At 47.3% G+C, this 15,383-nt stretch overlaps 1 protein-coding gene across 4 annotated transcripts; it reads left to right on the top strand.

Annotated features, from left to right (window-relative positions):
- The first annotated feature begins 1,003 nt into the window (after nt 1-1,003).
- Nucleotides 1,004-13,075, top strand: PIPOX (pipecolic acid and sarcosine oxidase). Of its 4 annotated transcripts, none has more exons than XR_012492137.1 (8): nt 1,004-1,215; nt 2,653-2,801; nt 9,235-9,448; nt 9,714-9,896; nt 10,409-10,561; nt 10,637-11,090; nt 11,681-11,756; nt 12,050-13,075. XR_012492137.1 is itself a non-coding variant. In XM_074319957.1 (8 exons), exons 1-8 carry the CDS (start codon nt 1,102-1,104, stop codon nt 12,178-12,180), a joined length of 1,185 nt encoding a protein of 394 aa, XP_074176058.1. In that variant the 5' UTR covers nt 1,005-1,101; the 3' UTR covers nt 12,181-12,326. The 4 variants fall into 4 exon arrangements, 3 of the variants coding, with proteins under 3 accessions (XP_074176058.1, XP_074176059.1, XP_019594987.2); XM_074319957.1 differs by having other exon boundaries at nt 1,005-1,215; nt 10,932-11,096; nt 12,050-12,326; XM_019739428.2 differs by having other exon boundaries at nt 1,006-1,215; nt 10,932-11,090.
- Nucleotides 13,076-15,383: the final 2,308 nt, after the last annotated feature.

The following is a 15,383-nucleotide window of genomic DNA, read 5'->3' as shown; positions in this document are numbered from 1 at the left end:
GTCCCCATGTCACTTCTACCATACTCTATTGGTCAAGCAGTCACAGAGCCTGTACTAGGAGGAGTGACAAAGAATTTGGGGCCATCTTTAACCCGTCAAAGTGGGGATAAAAATACTTACGCTTAGGGCTGTAAGGTTAAAGGAAGACGGTGTATGCAGAGGCAGTTTTACAAAAACCTAACGAAACCTCAACCATGGGGCTCCTTAATTGCATGGTGTCTTCCAAGTCCTAGCACCTAATTTTGTATTCATAATTCTTCTTTTCCTTTTCTTAAAGAGGACTCTCATATTGTATAAGAATCAGGCCCTACCATTCCTGGCTCTGTCTGAATGCATGTAGAAGTACTTATTTAGCACACCGCCTGACCTAGAGGGACCCTCCGTGCCCTAGGCTGGTGCCTGGTCCCCCGCCTTCTCCTGAGAAGACTCCTCTCACTCTGTCCTTTCCATCTGTTCAGGATAATTTCTTCTTCTTTAAAAAGAAAAAAAGAAAAGAAAGTAAAACATGCTGAGAATAATTTTATAATCACAAATCTGCCATCTCAGTTGGCCCCTGCATCTGTCTACCCCCTGAGCTCACCACCCACCAGAGAGGTGGACCTTATCCTGGGTATAATGCCAAGTTCTTAGCTCGGCCCTCTAGAATCTCCAAAGAAAGCCAGGCTGAAGAGAGGGAAGCCAGTAGGGAGAGGCAGCATTCCCGGTGCCCAGCTTGGTCTAGGAGGCATTGAAATTCCAGGGCCGAAGTCCCAAAGACAAAGATCATAATGAGACAGGAAGGTGGCATAGGAAGGAGAGCATTTGCATGACAATAATTGAGCCAAGAATAGAAAACTAGAGGGATGCAAGGGTGAGGCTGGCAGCTGAGCTGGGCTAAACCTCACAAATCAGCTCTGCTCTGCAGAGGAGGCGGGAGCTCAGCCCTGTGCCAGGCTTTGTGGGAGGAAGGAGCAGAGAGAAGGGCATGGCCCCAGGGGATTGTGGGAATGCCGGCCAGGCTGGACTTTGTCCTACTCCTCCTCCGTCAGCCTAGTGCCTCCTTTGCTTGCCTTCTCCTTTGTGTGTGGGCTCTGTGGCTATAGGGCTGACTCAGTGGGCATCATGGCTGCTCAGAAAGATCTCTGTGATGCCATTGTGATCGGGGCAGGTATCCAGGGCTGCTTCACTGCCTACCACCTGGCCAAACACGGGAAGAGGGTCCTCCTGCTGGAGCAGGTACTGTGTCTCCTCTGCATTCCTGACCTCAGGGTCTGTCTGTTTCTCCTCCCCCAGAGAGGGGTTTCCAGAGCTGGCAGACTAGAGGGGAGAGGCCAAAGGGCCAGGTCGTCAGGAACTGTGCAGTCTGTAGCTTAGCTGTACGGTGTGTTTCATGACAATGAAAAAAGACCCATCTTGCGTTTCTAGGCACATGTCGTCCTTCTAGTGCCGCCAGTTCCTGCCCTTGTCCAAGAAATGTTCCAGGTCCTGTTCTCTTCCTTCTTGCCACTCACTCTCTTCTGTGCCAGAATGGTGGATCTGGCCCAGAAAAAAATTAGTTCTGCTTTGGGTCAGCTTTTTTAAATTTTTTTAATTTATTTATTGGGGTGACAATTGTTAGTAAAATTACATCGATTTCAGATGTACAATTCTGTATTACATCATCTATAAATCCCATTGTGTGTTCACCACCCAGAGTCCGTTCTCCTTCCATCACCATATATTTGATCCCCCTTACCCTCATCTCCCACCCCCCACCTCCCTTACCCTCTGGTAACCACTAAACTATTGTCTGTGTCTATGAGTTTTTGTGTCATCTTAAGTAAAGAGGCAAAGCCTGATTTGTCAGCTTCAGAGGTGGGATTCTTTCCTACAGATTCCTGGACTCTCACCCTGGAAGCCAGCAGAGGCTTCAGTTTTTTCTGCCGCCAGATAATAGCAGCCCCTTTATTTGATACACAGGAAATAAGACTTAGGTCTTATTTTTCCTTGTATAAAAGGTGACCCCATGCAGTGCAGTCTACTGTGACCCCTGCACAGTAGGAAGGAGCCCAGTACACCTACAGGGTCCTTCCCAAGACAGGTCCACTCAGCCCACCTTCAAAGGTGTCTCCCCTCCCACGCTGCCTACAGCTTTCCAGGTTACTTTGGGTTTATTCTTCTTGGTAGTGTGTTGGGTTGGTTAGAAACCTTTCTATCAGTTTTCTTAAAGCCTGAGGGATGCTTGGTTCAACCCTGCAAGAAACTCTCCACTTTTGCTAAATCCCAAGTAGTTTCCTTGTCCCGAGTGATCCGAAGCCACGGAGAAAGAGTCAGCATCAGTTTTCTTGTCCGTAAAATGAGAGGCTTGACTCAAATGATCTCAAAGGTGCTTTCTAATTCTGCTTCTCTATGTGTCTAAGTGGGATGGGGTAACAGCAGGATGACTGAAGACAAACGAACAGAGAGACTTTGGGATGTGAATGATGTTCACAAAAAAGGAAGCTGACTTAGTGCTTCTGAAGACCTTCTATTCTGATAGTCAGCTCAGGAACTTGGTCCTTCAGGGAGAACATATGGAAGCATCTGAAGAATAAGTGCTTTTGGTTGACAGCACATGATGAACTGTTTCCTAAAGGGGGGAGGGCAGTTCAAGGGGTAACCATTTCCGTTGTCTCTCTTGTTCCCCACTTCTAGTTCTTCCTACCACATACCAGAGGAAGTTCCCATGGGCAGAGCCGGATAATTCGAAGGGCATACCCTGAAGACTTTTATACCCAGATGATGGATGAGTGCTACCAGATATGGGCCCAGCTAGAGCAGGAGGCTGGAACCCAATTACACAGGTGGGAGTGGGGGAGGAATTTCTTGAATCATGGGGCCTGGCACCTGAAGATGCTTCTAGTAGTAAGTGAGGGGGCAGCACCACGAACACTAGAAATGCAGTGGAGGGACACAGAGGGCACCTAAGGGGGTGCCGGATGCATAGAAGCTTTCTGCTCACTGTCACGATAATCGCCCCACAGGTCCAGCGGGCGATTCTGACTTCCAGGACCAGGTTCAGGCCATGTGTTCAAGGCTAGCAGAGGTTGTATCTATATTTCTGTGGAGTCACCTGAGATTCTTTTAGGGCAGGGATTGATATAGAAAAGGAGGTTACTGTGTTGATTCTTTGTATTCCTACTAGTATTCCTACCTTTCATGCTGAGTTCAGCTCCCAACTCCCAGAGTGACCCCTATAAATCCATTTTATTCTCTCTGAATACCTCCTCCCACAGGAACCAAATAAGGGTGCTCCTCAGACCCCATTACTTGCCAGAGGTGAGCTTGCAGCTCTTTCCCTGTTGCCCCCATGGCTTTCTCTAACCCTTAAGACCCCCCTCCTCACTGACCTTTCGAACACTCATGGGGAAGAAGGCAGACAACTGTGATGCAGAGAGAACTTTAACCACCCACCCTACTTCCCCTCCCATCTTCTCTGTGGCTCTTAACTGAACTTCCTACAAAACTCCAGCTCTACCCTCCAGGGTGGCAGTTATTTTAATGGCCAGGAACCAAGAGGTTACTGTTCTGTTGCAAAAACACCATTAACTTAAGAACAAAGTGAAATCCATTATGCAAATAAAGCTAGGGCAGCTAATTACAGATTTATTCCAGAAGCAGCTAATGCACCCAGCACCCAAATAAAAGAACATGTCTTGCTGAGGTGTGGCCTGGCAAAGGGACCCCTTTCTGTCAGCCATCTGTGAATACTGCTGAGATTCTTGTGCTAAAAGAATGCTGAGGCCTTGGAGGGCACACTTCTTCCCAGCAGGCAAGGAGGTGACTAAAAGAGATGTTAGAAAAGAGTCTGGAATCTTCAGTTGGAAGATGATTCTAGAGACAGACAGGCTTGAATTTGCCTTTGTGCTCTACCTCTTACCAGCTGTGTGAACTTGGAAAATTTCTGTACCTCTCTGTGTCTTTTTTTCCCCTCATAGCATTTTGTGAGGATCAAACGAGACTTATGAAATGCTTTGCACAGTGCCTAGTCTCTTTCAATAAATGGCAGTTCCTTCTACCTATTCTGGGTCAGCTGTGTCCTATCTCCATTGAGCATGGGAGGAAGAAAGGCGGGAGGAGACAGATGGAATGCAACAACCATAGACATCAAGGGGAATGGCTGCTGGCGAGGGAGAGAGGGAAAGGGACCCTTGGGAATGAGATTCTCATATGTTCGCAATCTTCCTCTTTGGCAGGAGGACAGGAATTTGGAACCAGACAAGCCTGTACATATCAGCTCTGACACATTTAACTGTGTGGTAGGGAGCAAATTGTTTAACCTCTGTGAGACTCAGTTTTCTCATTTGTAAAGCAGGTGTAATAATATCTATTTCATGGGGCTATCGTGAGGATAAGTATGTAAAGGGCTTAGAATAGTTAGTACCTGACCATCATCATCATCATCATCCTTACCACATATTTAGTGCTTATAGTAAAAAACTAAGGTTTTTTTAAAAGTACTTGCTACGTGTTAACTCATAATTCTCCCCATATCCTTATCAGAGGGTTGCTACCGAGTAATCAGGGCCTTCACCAGTTAGTGCAAAATCACAGAATTCCTATACTCTTAGTCCAGAGCAGGGCTTGGCAAACTTTTTCTGTAAATGGCCACATAGTAAGTATTTTAGGCTTTGCAGGCCATATGGTCTCTGTTGCAACTCTGCAACTCTGCCAATTACTCAACTCTGCCACTGCAGTGTAAAAGCAGCCACAGATAATATGTAAACAAATGAGCATGGCTGTGTTCCAATAAAACTTTATTTATGGACATGGAAATTTTAGATAATTTTATATAATTTTCATGTCATGAAATAGCCTTCTTTTGCTTTTTATCAACCATTTAAAAATATAGAAACCATTTTGGCAGACGAAAACAAGTGTCAGACCTGATTTAATCCCTGGGTCATAGTTTGCTGGCCCCCTGGTTTCAAATATACCACAAACTGGTTACTTTGTGCACCCCTTGTCACCAAACAAGTTCAGGGCTACGTCATCCCCGATTAGAAGACTACTACTATACATTTAAAGACAGGGACATATCATAGCCCTTCTTTTTTTTCCTTTTTTTAAAGCTCTTCTTAAAAGACCAGTCTGATGCCTTACAGCCTCAGTTACGAAAAAGGAAGAGGAAAGTGAATGTACTTTGAAAAACCTTTAAGTCCTATAGAGTGCTAGGTGTTATATAATAATAATAATAATAATAATAATAATAATAATAATAATAATGTTGTTATTAAGTTTTCTTATGGCTGAGCTAATTTACTCAGGCACACTAATTGATTTGGTTCTTTTACTGAGCAGGGACACGGAACAGATGCTTCCCATTCCAGGTCTTTTAGATTTTGTTCTTAATTCTGATTTTCTAAATGATTCATCCTCTTTGTGGTCCTGCTTCTCTTAGGTTCATCGGGAAGAACCAGCCCAGTATCATAATGTAACTGATAGATACGAATGTATTTACTTAATGTTATTTGATGATGATTGAAAAAAATAACACCTTCAGGAGTTGGTAGTTAAGGTGGTTGCCCAATTCTCTTTATTCTGTTCTGCTGCTTCCTGTGACAGTGGCATACTAAACATGGGTGAGCTCAGGATTTTTGCATATATTCTGGGAACAGACTGTGACACATGTGTCAGATCACAAGGTCTGACTCTTCTGTGATGTGTAGAGCCAGGACGCTGATAGCAACAGCAAATCCCAGCTCTGTGGTCCCTCTCCGTCCTGCCCCGCCTTTTTCCTTTGAGTCCTACTATCTAGCTCCTGACCCAGGCTGCCCCTGCTTAGCTGACAATATCAGACAAGATCACAGCCGTAGGCAGTACAGCTGCTGGCAGAACCTGGTGGCCCCCTCCGCAGCTGCTGCTTCCTGTGTCTGCAAAGTGTCTGGCTTGTCAGCCACAGCCCCTCCCTGGAGCGGTCTTTGTTAACCAATTCCACCTCGGCCCACTGAGCAGAAGATGAAAAGCCAAGAGCTCTTCCAGAACCAACAAAGACAGCAGCCATTACCAAGTCTCTATTGGAGTCCCTTTCCCAAGGTGACTCTGAGAGCTGGCTTGCCTGGCACTTTTAACCTGGAGAGGGGAAAGCCGGAGACTGGGATGGGAGATGGCAGATGCAGGGAGAGCTGTCTGACTCTTCCAATTCTTCCCCACTTCATCCTGCTTCCTGTTCTGCTATAGCAACTGGTGGAAATCCCTAATCACTAACTCCCTACATCATGTCTGTGGCTTTAGTTGGGCCATAGCGTCAACAAGACCCTTGGGAGGAAGTTTTGATGACCTCTTCCTTAGTGCTGGATCCTGCTAGGACTGGGAGGAAGGCACAATTCATACCAAATGCTCTGCATTCTGCTGAGAGTTAGGAGCGGCATCTTCCCGGGGTTCCCCGACCCCCCAGCCTCACTTCAAGGTGTTTCCTTCTAGACCAGCCCTGACCAGTCATTTCCTGGGCGTTTCTTTTTCCTGCGATGACCTTGTCCCTTCTTACCCTTCTCCTCCCCAAATTTTGTAGCCTAGACCTGAGCAGAAGAAGAGGAGAGGGAAGCCCAGAGCACAGGAGTGAGAAATTGATGCAGAATGAACAGTCTGTTTATTGGGATCTAAGAAAAACCATTAAGAAAATAAGCACTTAAATGATTTTTCAATATGCCCATGGAAGTCATCTATCTTCATACTGGGGGGAAAAGACCCATTCTCCCATCCCGGTTTTGATTGACTGATTTCCAATTCTCTAAGCATTTCCCACAGGAGTTTCTCACCTATCTCCCATAATGACAGGCCTTTGCATTTCCAGGCAGTGTTTTACATTTATTTCCGATTTGCTCATAATGGTCAAAAATCTCTCTCCAATCCAAGGCATTTCTCCAGCAGTGCATGGTTTCCCTCAGGCCAAATAGCTCAGCTGTGATCCACGGAAAATGAGAATTTCCCAAACACATCTTCGGACTAGGGGAGGGTCCAGCGTCGCAAATTCAGATGGAAAATTTCCCACTGTTAGATCAATATCTGGGCTAAGAAATAAATGCCACAAGGGGCAGAGAGTTGAAGCAAAATGATTACGATCGGCACAATTACATTCACCGGCAGAATCAGCTTGCTGATTACTCCTTGGGATGGGGAGCTCCGCTTCATCCACCGCAGGATGACTCGGGAATGAGAACGTCACTCAGCATCTCATAATTTGACAGATTTGCCTGTGTCTTGGCAAGAGTTCAGTTTCCCCATACAGTACATTCCTGTAAGAGTTTTTATTTCAGGGAAGGAGGAAAGGAAAGAAGAAAGGAAGGAAAGAAGGAAGGGAGGGAGGGAGGGAGGGAGGGAGGGAGGAAAGAAAGAAGGAAGGAAGGAAGGGAGGGAGGAAGGAAGGAAAGGAGAAAGGGAAAGTATCTAAATTTCAGAGCATATGAGAGACCAAGGCTGGTATATGCAGGCAGGGTTAGGATATGCTGCACTGGAATTTCCCAGCCAGGTATCTGACAAAATGACTGCTAAGGTGAGGTTTAAGCCAGGGCTTTCCCAAAATTCTACCCAGTCACAACCTCATTGGGTAAAAAGGGTTCAAGAACATACACTTGGGTGACTTCTTATTTATCTTGTTGAGCAAGAAGTTTACTAGGCAAGTTTTCATAAACTGAGAACCAATCTGAAGTTCTTTTGGGGGCCACAGGAAAAGACTTTCTGCTGGCTGGTGGGGATTTCTCCAGCATCTTTCCTCGGCTGAGCTCTAAAGAGGCAGAGGCGCTCATTGCTTTCTCACCAGTGGTGAATGCTGGGTAGGCGGGGGCCATGGCAAATGAATTGGGCACGCTGCGTGCCTCTGTGTACTGACACCAGCCCCGGGGCCCGCTGTGTCCCTCCCCCCTCCCAATCTTCTCTTTAATCCCCCCAACCAGATAATGTGGGATTTGGAAGCATGTAATATCCATGAGACTCCATTATAGGCTATTACGAGCTTTATATGCAGTACCTGGGGGATGTACCAGGCTGATGCTGGCAACTACGGCTGCTGAAACTAAGAGGGATGACAGAAATGGTTCCAAGGGCCAAAGTGACCCTTCCATTGTTTAGATCAGTTTCCATAAAAAGGGAGCTCCAGTCTCTTGTGACAGAGAGACAGAAAGCATTAAAGAGAAACAGCTTTCACTCCCTTAGGGAGTAAGAAGCATAGAGAGGGGTATAAGAATCATAGAATCACTGAATTAATTGCTGGAACACCAAGAGACCATCTACTTGTGTTTCTGCATGAGAGTTCTTTGGCATTTGGGTGGGATTGTCCTGAGCATTGCAGGTTTAACATCCCTGGTCCCTGCCCACTAAATGTGAATGGCAACCCCCGGGCATTGTGACAACTAAAAAGAATGCCCCATGCCATTTCCACATGCTCCTGGGCCGGGGATGATACCACCTGGGTGTGGAACTATCAATAATCCAACAGACATGTTACAGTGGAGGAGACTGGGGCCTGGAGCAATGAGCAACCAGACAAGGTCACAGAGGGAATGCCAGGACTGGACCCAGAGCAGGCTCTCCCAATTTAGGACCTATCCACAAAACAGGCAGCTCTGGAAAGGAACCGGGAGGCAGAAAGGGACAAAACATTACATGCCAAGAAAAGGAACAGGGAAAAGAAACCGCAGGGGGTAAACTGGGGGGAGAGGGTAAAGAATCGAGATGAAAATATTGAATGGAGTCAGAGGACAGGAGGAAGGCAAAGAAATCATATCAAACTCATTGAATACCTACCACTTTCTAGGTATGGTGATAAAAGAGGCCTTAGGATCTCTGCTCTCAAGAGCAGGATAGATCCTGAGGAGAGGGATGGAGGACAAGCAAACCCATGCGTAGTGAGAGCCAAGAGCAGACTTGGGAATGGGCTGGAAGCCAGCTCAATAATACTGGGACCCTTACGACAGAATCGAGATGACTTTACCTGTTGTTTGCATGTGAGGCTGGGACTCTTCTTTTTCTTTAATTCTTTTTTTAAAACTTTATTTAAGGGTGTTTTTCCAGGACCCATAAGCTCCAAGTCAAGTCGTTGTTTCAATCTAGTTGTGGAGGGCGCAGCTCACAGTGGCCCATGTGGGGATCGAAGAGAAACCTCATTGTTAAGAGCACCGCGCTCTAACGAACTGAGCCAACCGGCCGCCCCATTTGGGACTCTTCGTGATGCCTGGCCCTGGGACCCTTGCTGAAGAATGAGGGAGATTAACCCTCCCCCACTTTTTTTTCTTTAAACAGGCAGACTGGACTACTGCTGCTGGGAAGGAAGGAGAATCCAGAATTAAAGACAATCCAGGCTACCATGTCTAGGCAGGGGGTAGAACACCAGTGTCTTTCATCTGAGGAACTGAAGCAACGTTTTCCCAATATTCGGTTGGCCAGGGGAGAAGTGGGGCTCTTGGACAAATCCGGAGGAGTTCTCTATGCAGACAAGGCCCTCAGAGCCCTCCAGGTGATGTTGTGCAGCATTGGGGCAATGCCACTCCTGGTCTGGGCATCCTGGGTCCCAATCAGCCATCCCCTGATCCCCGTGTGGGATGAGGGTCTTTGCATGCCAGCTTTAGTCTTGACCTTTGGCAGGGCAGTTTTATATACCCCACTAGGCCTTGTCAATATGGGAGAGGAGGTCTAGATTCTGCCCTAACTGAAGAACTCTTTGTCCACCAGGGTGAACCACATATATAACCATTTATCTCTCCCTGCATCTGCCCTTTTAGGATGCAATTCGACAGCTGGGAGGCATAGTGCGTGATGGAGAGAAGGTGGTAGAGATAAAACCAGGGCCATTGGTCTCAGTGAAAACTACCTCCAAGAGCTACCAAGCCAAGAACTTGGTCATCACGGCAGGTCCTTGGACCAACCAGCTTCTCCGTCCCCTGGGAATTGAGCTGCCTCTCCAGGTAAGGGGAGCTGGGAGCTGGAAAAGAAACCTTGAAGTCAGATGGTCTCAAGTTTGAGTCCTGGATCTGCCACTTGCCAGTGGACAACTTTGGGCAAATTCGTTCACCTCACTGAGCCTCAGTTCTATAACCTGTAAAATGGGGAGTAGGGCTATTGGAGAATTAAATAAAATGATATACACAAATCCCTTAGGTGATGGCCTGGCCTATAGTAAGCACTCAATATACGTGAGGTTTTATTAGCTCCTGGAGAGAAAGAAGAAAGGCTCAGTGGAGTTATGGGAGAAGACTAAGGATGGGAGGAGAGACAGAGATTCAGAGATTTTTGTGCATCATGACATAATGTAACACGTAAATGACATGAAAATTTGGTGAAAAAGGATGGATGAGTTAAGCAGGGCATCTGGTCTTGTATTGAAGGGGTACAGGACCCCAGAAGAAAGTGCTCTTATTGTGTTTAAGAGTTCCATGACTTTCCCCCTTCATCTTCCATTTCCTCTCCCTGCTTCAAGACCCTGCGGATCAATGTGTGTTACTGGAGAGAGAAGGTTCCTGGAAGCTATGGTGTGTCCCAGGCCTTTCCATGCTTCCTGGGGCTGGGCCTCAGCCTAGCTCCCCACCACATCTATGGTCTGCCCTCCAGAGAGTACCCAGGGTTGATGAAGGTAAGTGAAAGGCTGAGAGAAGGCTAGTAGGGGCTCACACAGATTTGGGGCAGCTGCTCTAACTTCCCTCTACAGACACCTTCAGAGCCCAGTGAGCAGCCACAGGAATCTACTTCACTATTCGCTACTTGCAACGCAACACCCTCAGCTGTCCTGAGGCCCAGCAAAGGGAGACCTTTCTTTGCAAAGAGAGGGTTAGCCGGGGACCCGACAGCTAGGCAACCTCGTGTGGCAACAAGCAGTATCAGTCAGGACTGGGGAAGGCTGGGGTGATGGATGGGGGGCGTTCTGTGTACAAGCCTGCCCTGGGCTGAGTGGGTGTGGGGGAAGGTCGGCCCTCACAGCTTACACTGTTCTGATTGGGAGAAAGGTCTGCTATCACCACGGCAACAATGCAGAGCCTGAGGAGCGGGACTGCCCCACAGCATTCTCAGACATCCAAGACGTCCAAATCCTGAGCCGCTTTGTCAGAGATCACTTACCTGACCTACACCCTGAGCCTGCCATTATGGAACACTGCATGTACACGGTAAAGGTGTGGGCAGCTGGGCCAGGCCCTCTCACAGCCCTGGAGAACAAGGGAAAGAGACAGACAGGCCTTGCACTGCTCAGGCCCAACTCTATTTGGCCCCTGACATTAGCATGAGACTTGAAACAAACGAATTCATTTCTGTGGGTCGGTTCACCTCTACCACAAACGGCCCATTAGATGTCATTCATATTCCTTTTCATTAGGAAACTAGGCTTATGCCTGGCTGTCCTTCACTGTGATTCCCAGAAGAGCTCTAAGAGATTTTTTGGCAAGACGTTCTAGTTGAGCAGGCCTTAGGGACAAAGAGAAGAGACAGATGTCACCAGGGCCTGAGGCATCTTGGCTAAGTCAGTTTACACGCACCAACTGAGCACCTACTGTGTTCATAGCTCTGTGCGAGAAGAGAGGCAGATGGACAAATGAGAAAGACTGGCATACCCAAGGGGGGCACTGGCATGCAGAGAGCATTCTTGTGCCACACTCCCATTCTTTCTGGAAAGAGATCCAGCTGGGTCCCCTCCCTTCTGCGCCTGTATGCAGTTCCTCCTCCATCCTCCAATGACACAGGTGTGATTGTTTCTTTCTAGAACACCCCTGATGAGCACTTCATTCTTGATCGACACCCAAAGTACGACAACATTGTCATTGGTGCTGGATTCTCTGGTGAGCCCAAGGAGGGGGAGTTGGGGTGCCTTAAAGCTGACCTACCTCTCTGCCAGGCAAAGTGGTGTTTTCCGTGCTCTTCGCTGGCCAGATGGGGGCCAAAGCCTAGACACTGAGTATATAAGGGCCTGGGCAGGGCAATCAGAGAAAAGGGGTACTCATAGTGGGGTCAACTTCTGGCTCTGGGGATATGACCAAGAGAATTAATCCTATCTGGGGGCTGTGGAGGGGACTTCTAGAGAGCCCAGCCCCTGTTTCTGAGAATGCTTGACAACCTGCTCTCCTTTCTCTAGGGCATGGATTCAAGCTGTCCCCTGTTGTGGGCAAGATCTTGTGTGAATTAAGCATGAAATTAACAACACACTATGACTTGACACCTTTTCAAATGAGCCGCTTCCCTGGCCTGGGCAAAGCTCACCTTTGACCCCTGGTTAACAGCCTCCCTTCTGTACACAGGAGCTAGGAATAAAGTCCACTGCTGGCAAATGCTTCTCTGATGAAAGAAGTGGCTGTGGGATATTATCCTTTTCTCCTGCTGTCTTGAGTTCCCAGTAAACACCAGATGTTTGAATCTACCTTATTTTCCTGGCCAGCTCCCCAGTCCCATGACTTTTATTTTGCTTCCAGAAGGTTAATCAAATATTCTATAATCACAGAGTAGCAAGGACCTTTGAGATGGACATCTTAATGAGGAGGGGGCATAAGGACTGGCTCAAGAGACCAAAGCAGTTTGTTAAAATTCTCTTCTCTGGGCTATTTGATGAGCTTGGGATGGAATTGACTAAAGCTGCCCAGGGGAGAGTAAACAAGATGAATTGGGCCAGCCCGGTGGCTCAGGTGGTAGGAGCGCCGTGCTCCTAACGCTGAGGTCGCTGGTTCAATTCCCACATGGGCCAGTGAGCTGCACCCTCCACAACTAAGATTGTGAGCAATGGCTCTCCCTGGAGCTGGGCTGCTGTGAGCTACCGTATGCTGCCAGGAGCCTGAGGGGCCAGTGGCCAGTTCGAGTGGCCGGCAGCTGGCGAGAGCTGCCATGAGCTGCTGTGAGTGGCGACCGACTGCCTCAGCATGGGCCAGGGAGCTGTGTCCTACACAACTAGACTGAGAAACAATGGCTTGAACCAGATTGGGGTGGGGGAAGGCAGAAGAAGGAAAAAAAAAATTATTTGTAGATGACCGATGCCCTTAGAGTTCGTTTTCCTAAAACTAGCTCCTTTCCCTCCATCACAAACTCCCATAAAATCTCACTTATCTTGGGTGCACAATAAATATTTCTTGAAAAAAATGTGTTGAATAAACAAACAAATAACGGCATTGCATCAAAGTCTGTGCTGGTGTTATTTTCTGTGTGACCTCATTTCTTACAGACTTTAATTGTCTAAATCAGCACCGCAGAATCCATTACCCTAGGAATTCTTGGGGGTCCTTATTCCCTCGATGCACTGCACCTTCTTTCTCTGGGTTCTTTTTCTGGTTCTCATCCTCTCTGTGGTTCTGTAAAGATGCTCAGTTCCCCAGTCTCTCATTAAGGTGTATTGTCAGGTCCTTATGAAGATGGAGCTGTTATACCAGAAAGAAAGAGAGACACACTCTCTTAGAAGCCCTGTTCAATGTTTGAATGTTAAATGTGCCATTTTATTATCATTAGGATTGCTCCCACTTAATGAAACGGCATTAGCACCGAGTCGGCTGGCCTCCTTGCACTAATTGCTTTGAAAGGGAACAGGCTCATAACTACCCTGGGGTGGGAGGAGGGGTGAGGGGTGCAAGCAGGGACTCAAGCAAGGCTAATGCACTCAGACGAAACCCAAGCAGGAGGATCTCCAGACCAGGCCAGTTTGACCCAAGAGAAAGGAGTTAAAGTGCTCTGGGGAGGGAAAAACTGGGACTGGGGAGAGGGTGATGGTGGCAATGGAAATGTTAAGCGGAGTCATTGAGCAGGGAAGAGTGGGAAATGGGAATAAGAGTAAAAATATTCCCAAAGGAAATAAAACACAGAGGAAATTACTCTTCAGCTGCTGTGCCTCTAAGTCCCAGACACATGGATTATCACTGATTTCTCCAGGGAATGATAGAAGCCAGCCAATCCCATCCTTATGCCACGTCTGCTTTTTAGGTGCTTTCAGGTGGTTCCCTGAACCTCACCCTCTGTAAAATGGGAATAATCATCATCATCATCATATATGTAAAATGGGTATACTACCACAACATGGATGAAACTTGAAGACATGATGCTAAGTGAAATAAGCCAGACACCAAAGGACAAATATTGGAATCACAGAAAGTAGAACAGTTGTTTCCAGGGGCTGGGGGAGGGGGGAATGAGGAGTGAGTGTTTAATGGACACAGAGTTTCAGTTTGGGAAGATAAAAAGATCTGGAGATAGATGGTGATGATGCTTTCACAACGTCAGGGTTTAACACATCAGAAACACACATGGTTTAAGTGAATGTACTTAATGCCACTGAACTGTACACTTAAAAATGACTAAAATGGTACATTTTATGTTATGTATATTTTACCACAATAAATAAAACGGGAATAATAATGTCAACCAATTCTTTAAGGATCTGTGAGGATCAAATAAGATCATTCATTCATTTATTCATTCAACACACAAATATTTATTGAGCTTCTGCTGTGTGCCAGGCATTGTGGACGTATCAACAAAACAGATGGAAATCTCTGCTCTTGTGGCATTAACAGTCCAGTGAAGAGAAGAAATGTAAATGATACATATATTACATATCGTACTTTAGAAGGTGACAAGTACCTTGCGGAAAAACAGAACAGGATGAGGAAGAGAGAGAATGTGGGGGGAGGGGCTGCCCATTTCAATGGTGGTCAGGATAGGACTCATCAAGGAAGGGGCACTTGAGTAGACTTAGAGGACAGGGAGTGCACCATGCAGGTATCTGGATGTGTGAGAGAATGTGGTGAATTGTAAAGCAAGGTATTGTGTGTGTGAGAGAGAAAAATGAGGTACAGAGAGGAATCCGTGTAAGATCTTGCCAGCTCCTGAGTTGGCAAAGTTGGGGGGAAAGGGTGATGGGAACCTCTCCCTCTCGTTCCATGGCTGCCCACAGTCCCCTCTGCCTCTGCTTCTCTCCATGTCACCCTCCTCCCCCAGCCAGCTGCAGCTCCCCTTCCAAAATACCCAGTCTAATTCAGCTTGCTGGCGACAACTAAAGGAGGGGACCAATGTCTAGAGGAAGCTGAGAAAGGACAAGTGGGGGATGCTGACAAGCCCTGCTTGAGCTGGCTGAGGCCCTTTACAAATGAGCTGGTGTGTCCTAGAAACCGAGTATGAGGAGGGGCAGGGGCGTGCAGTGTAGGACGGGTGTGTGTGGGAGGGATGAGGTTAGGGAAGAGTGGAGAGAAGCAGGAATTGGATAAGGAGAGACTGGCAATGTGCAGGTCGAGAAGGCAGGCAAGGACCTCCAGGAATGCTGCACACCCCCAAAACCAAAGGAAACAGGTCCAAAATGCCCAAGCCGGGGAACTGAGCATTTCTTAGTGGGGTAGGGTGGGTCATAGAGCGGAAGAGACAATGTAGGGAACAGAGTTTATAGGCATAGAAGAGAGGACAAGCCATAGTAGAAGGGGTCAGAAGACACCCAGGGTTTA

Source organism: Rhinolophus sinicus, linkage group LG15, assembly GCF_036562045.2.
Source record: "Rhinolophus sinicus isolate RSC01 linkage group LG15, ASM3656204v1, whole genome shotgun sequence".
NCBI classification, from domain to species: domain Eukaryota; kingdom Metazoa; phylum Chordata; class Mammalia; order Chiroptera; family Rhinolophidae; genus Rhinolophus; species Rhinolophus sinicus.
The sequence above is the reverse complement of the archived record's forward strand: the minus strand, read 5'-3'. Positions and strand labels throughout refer to the sequence as shown.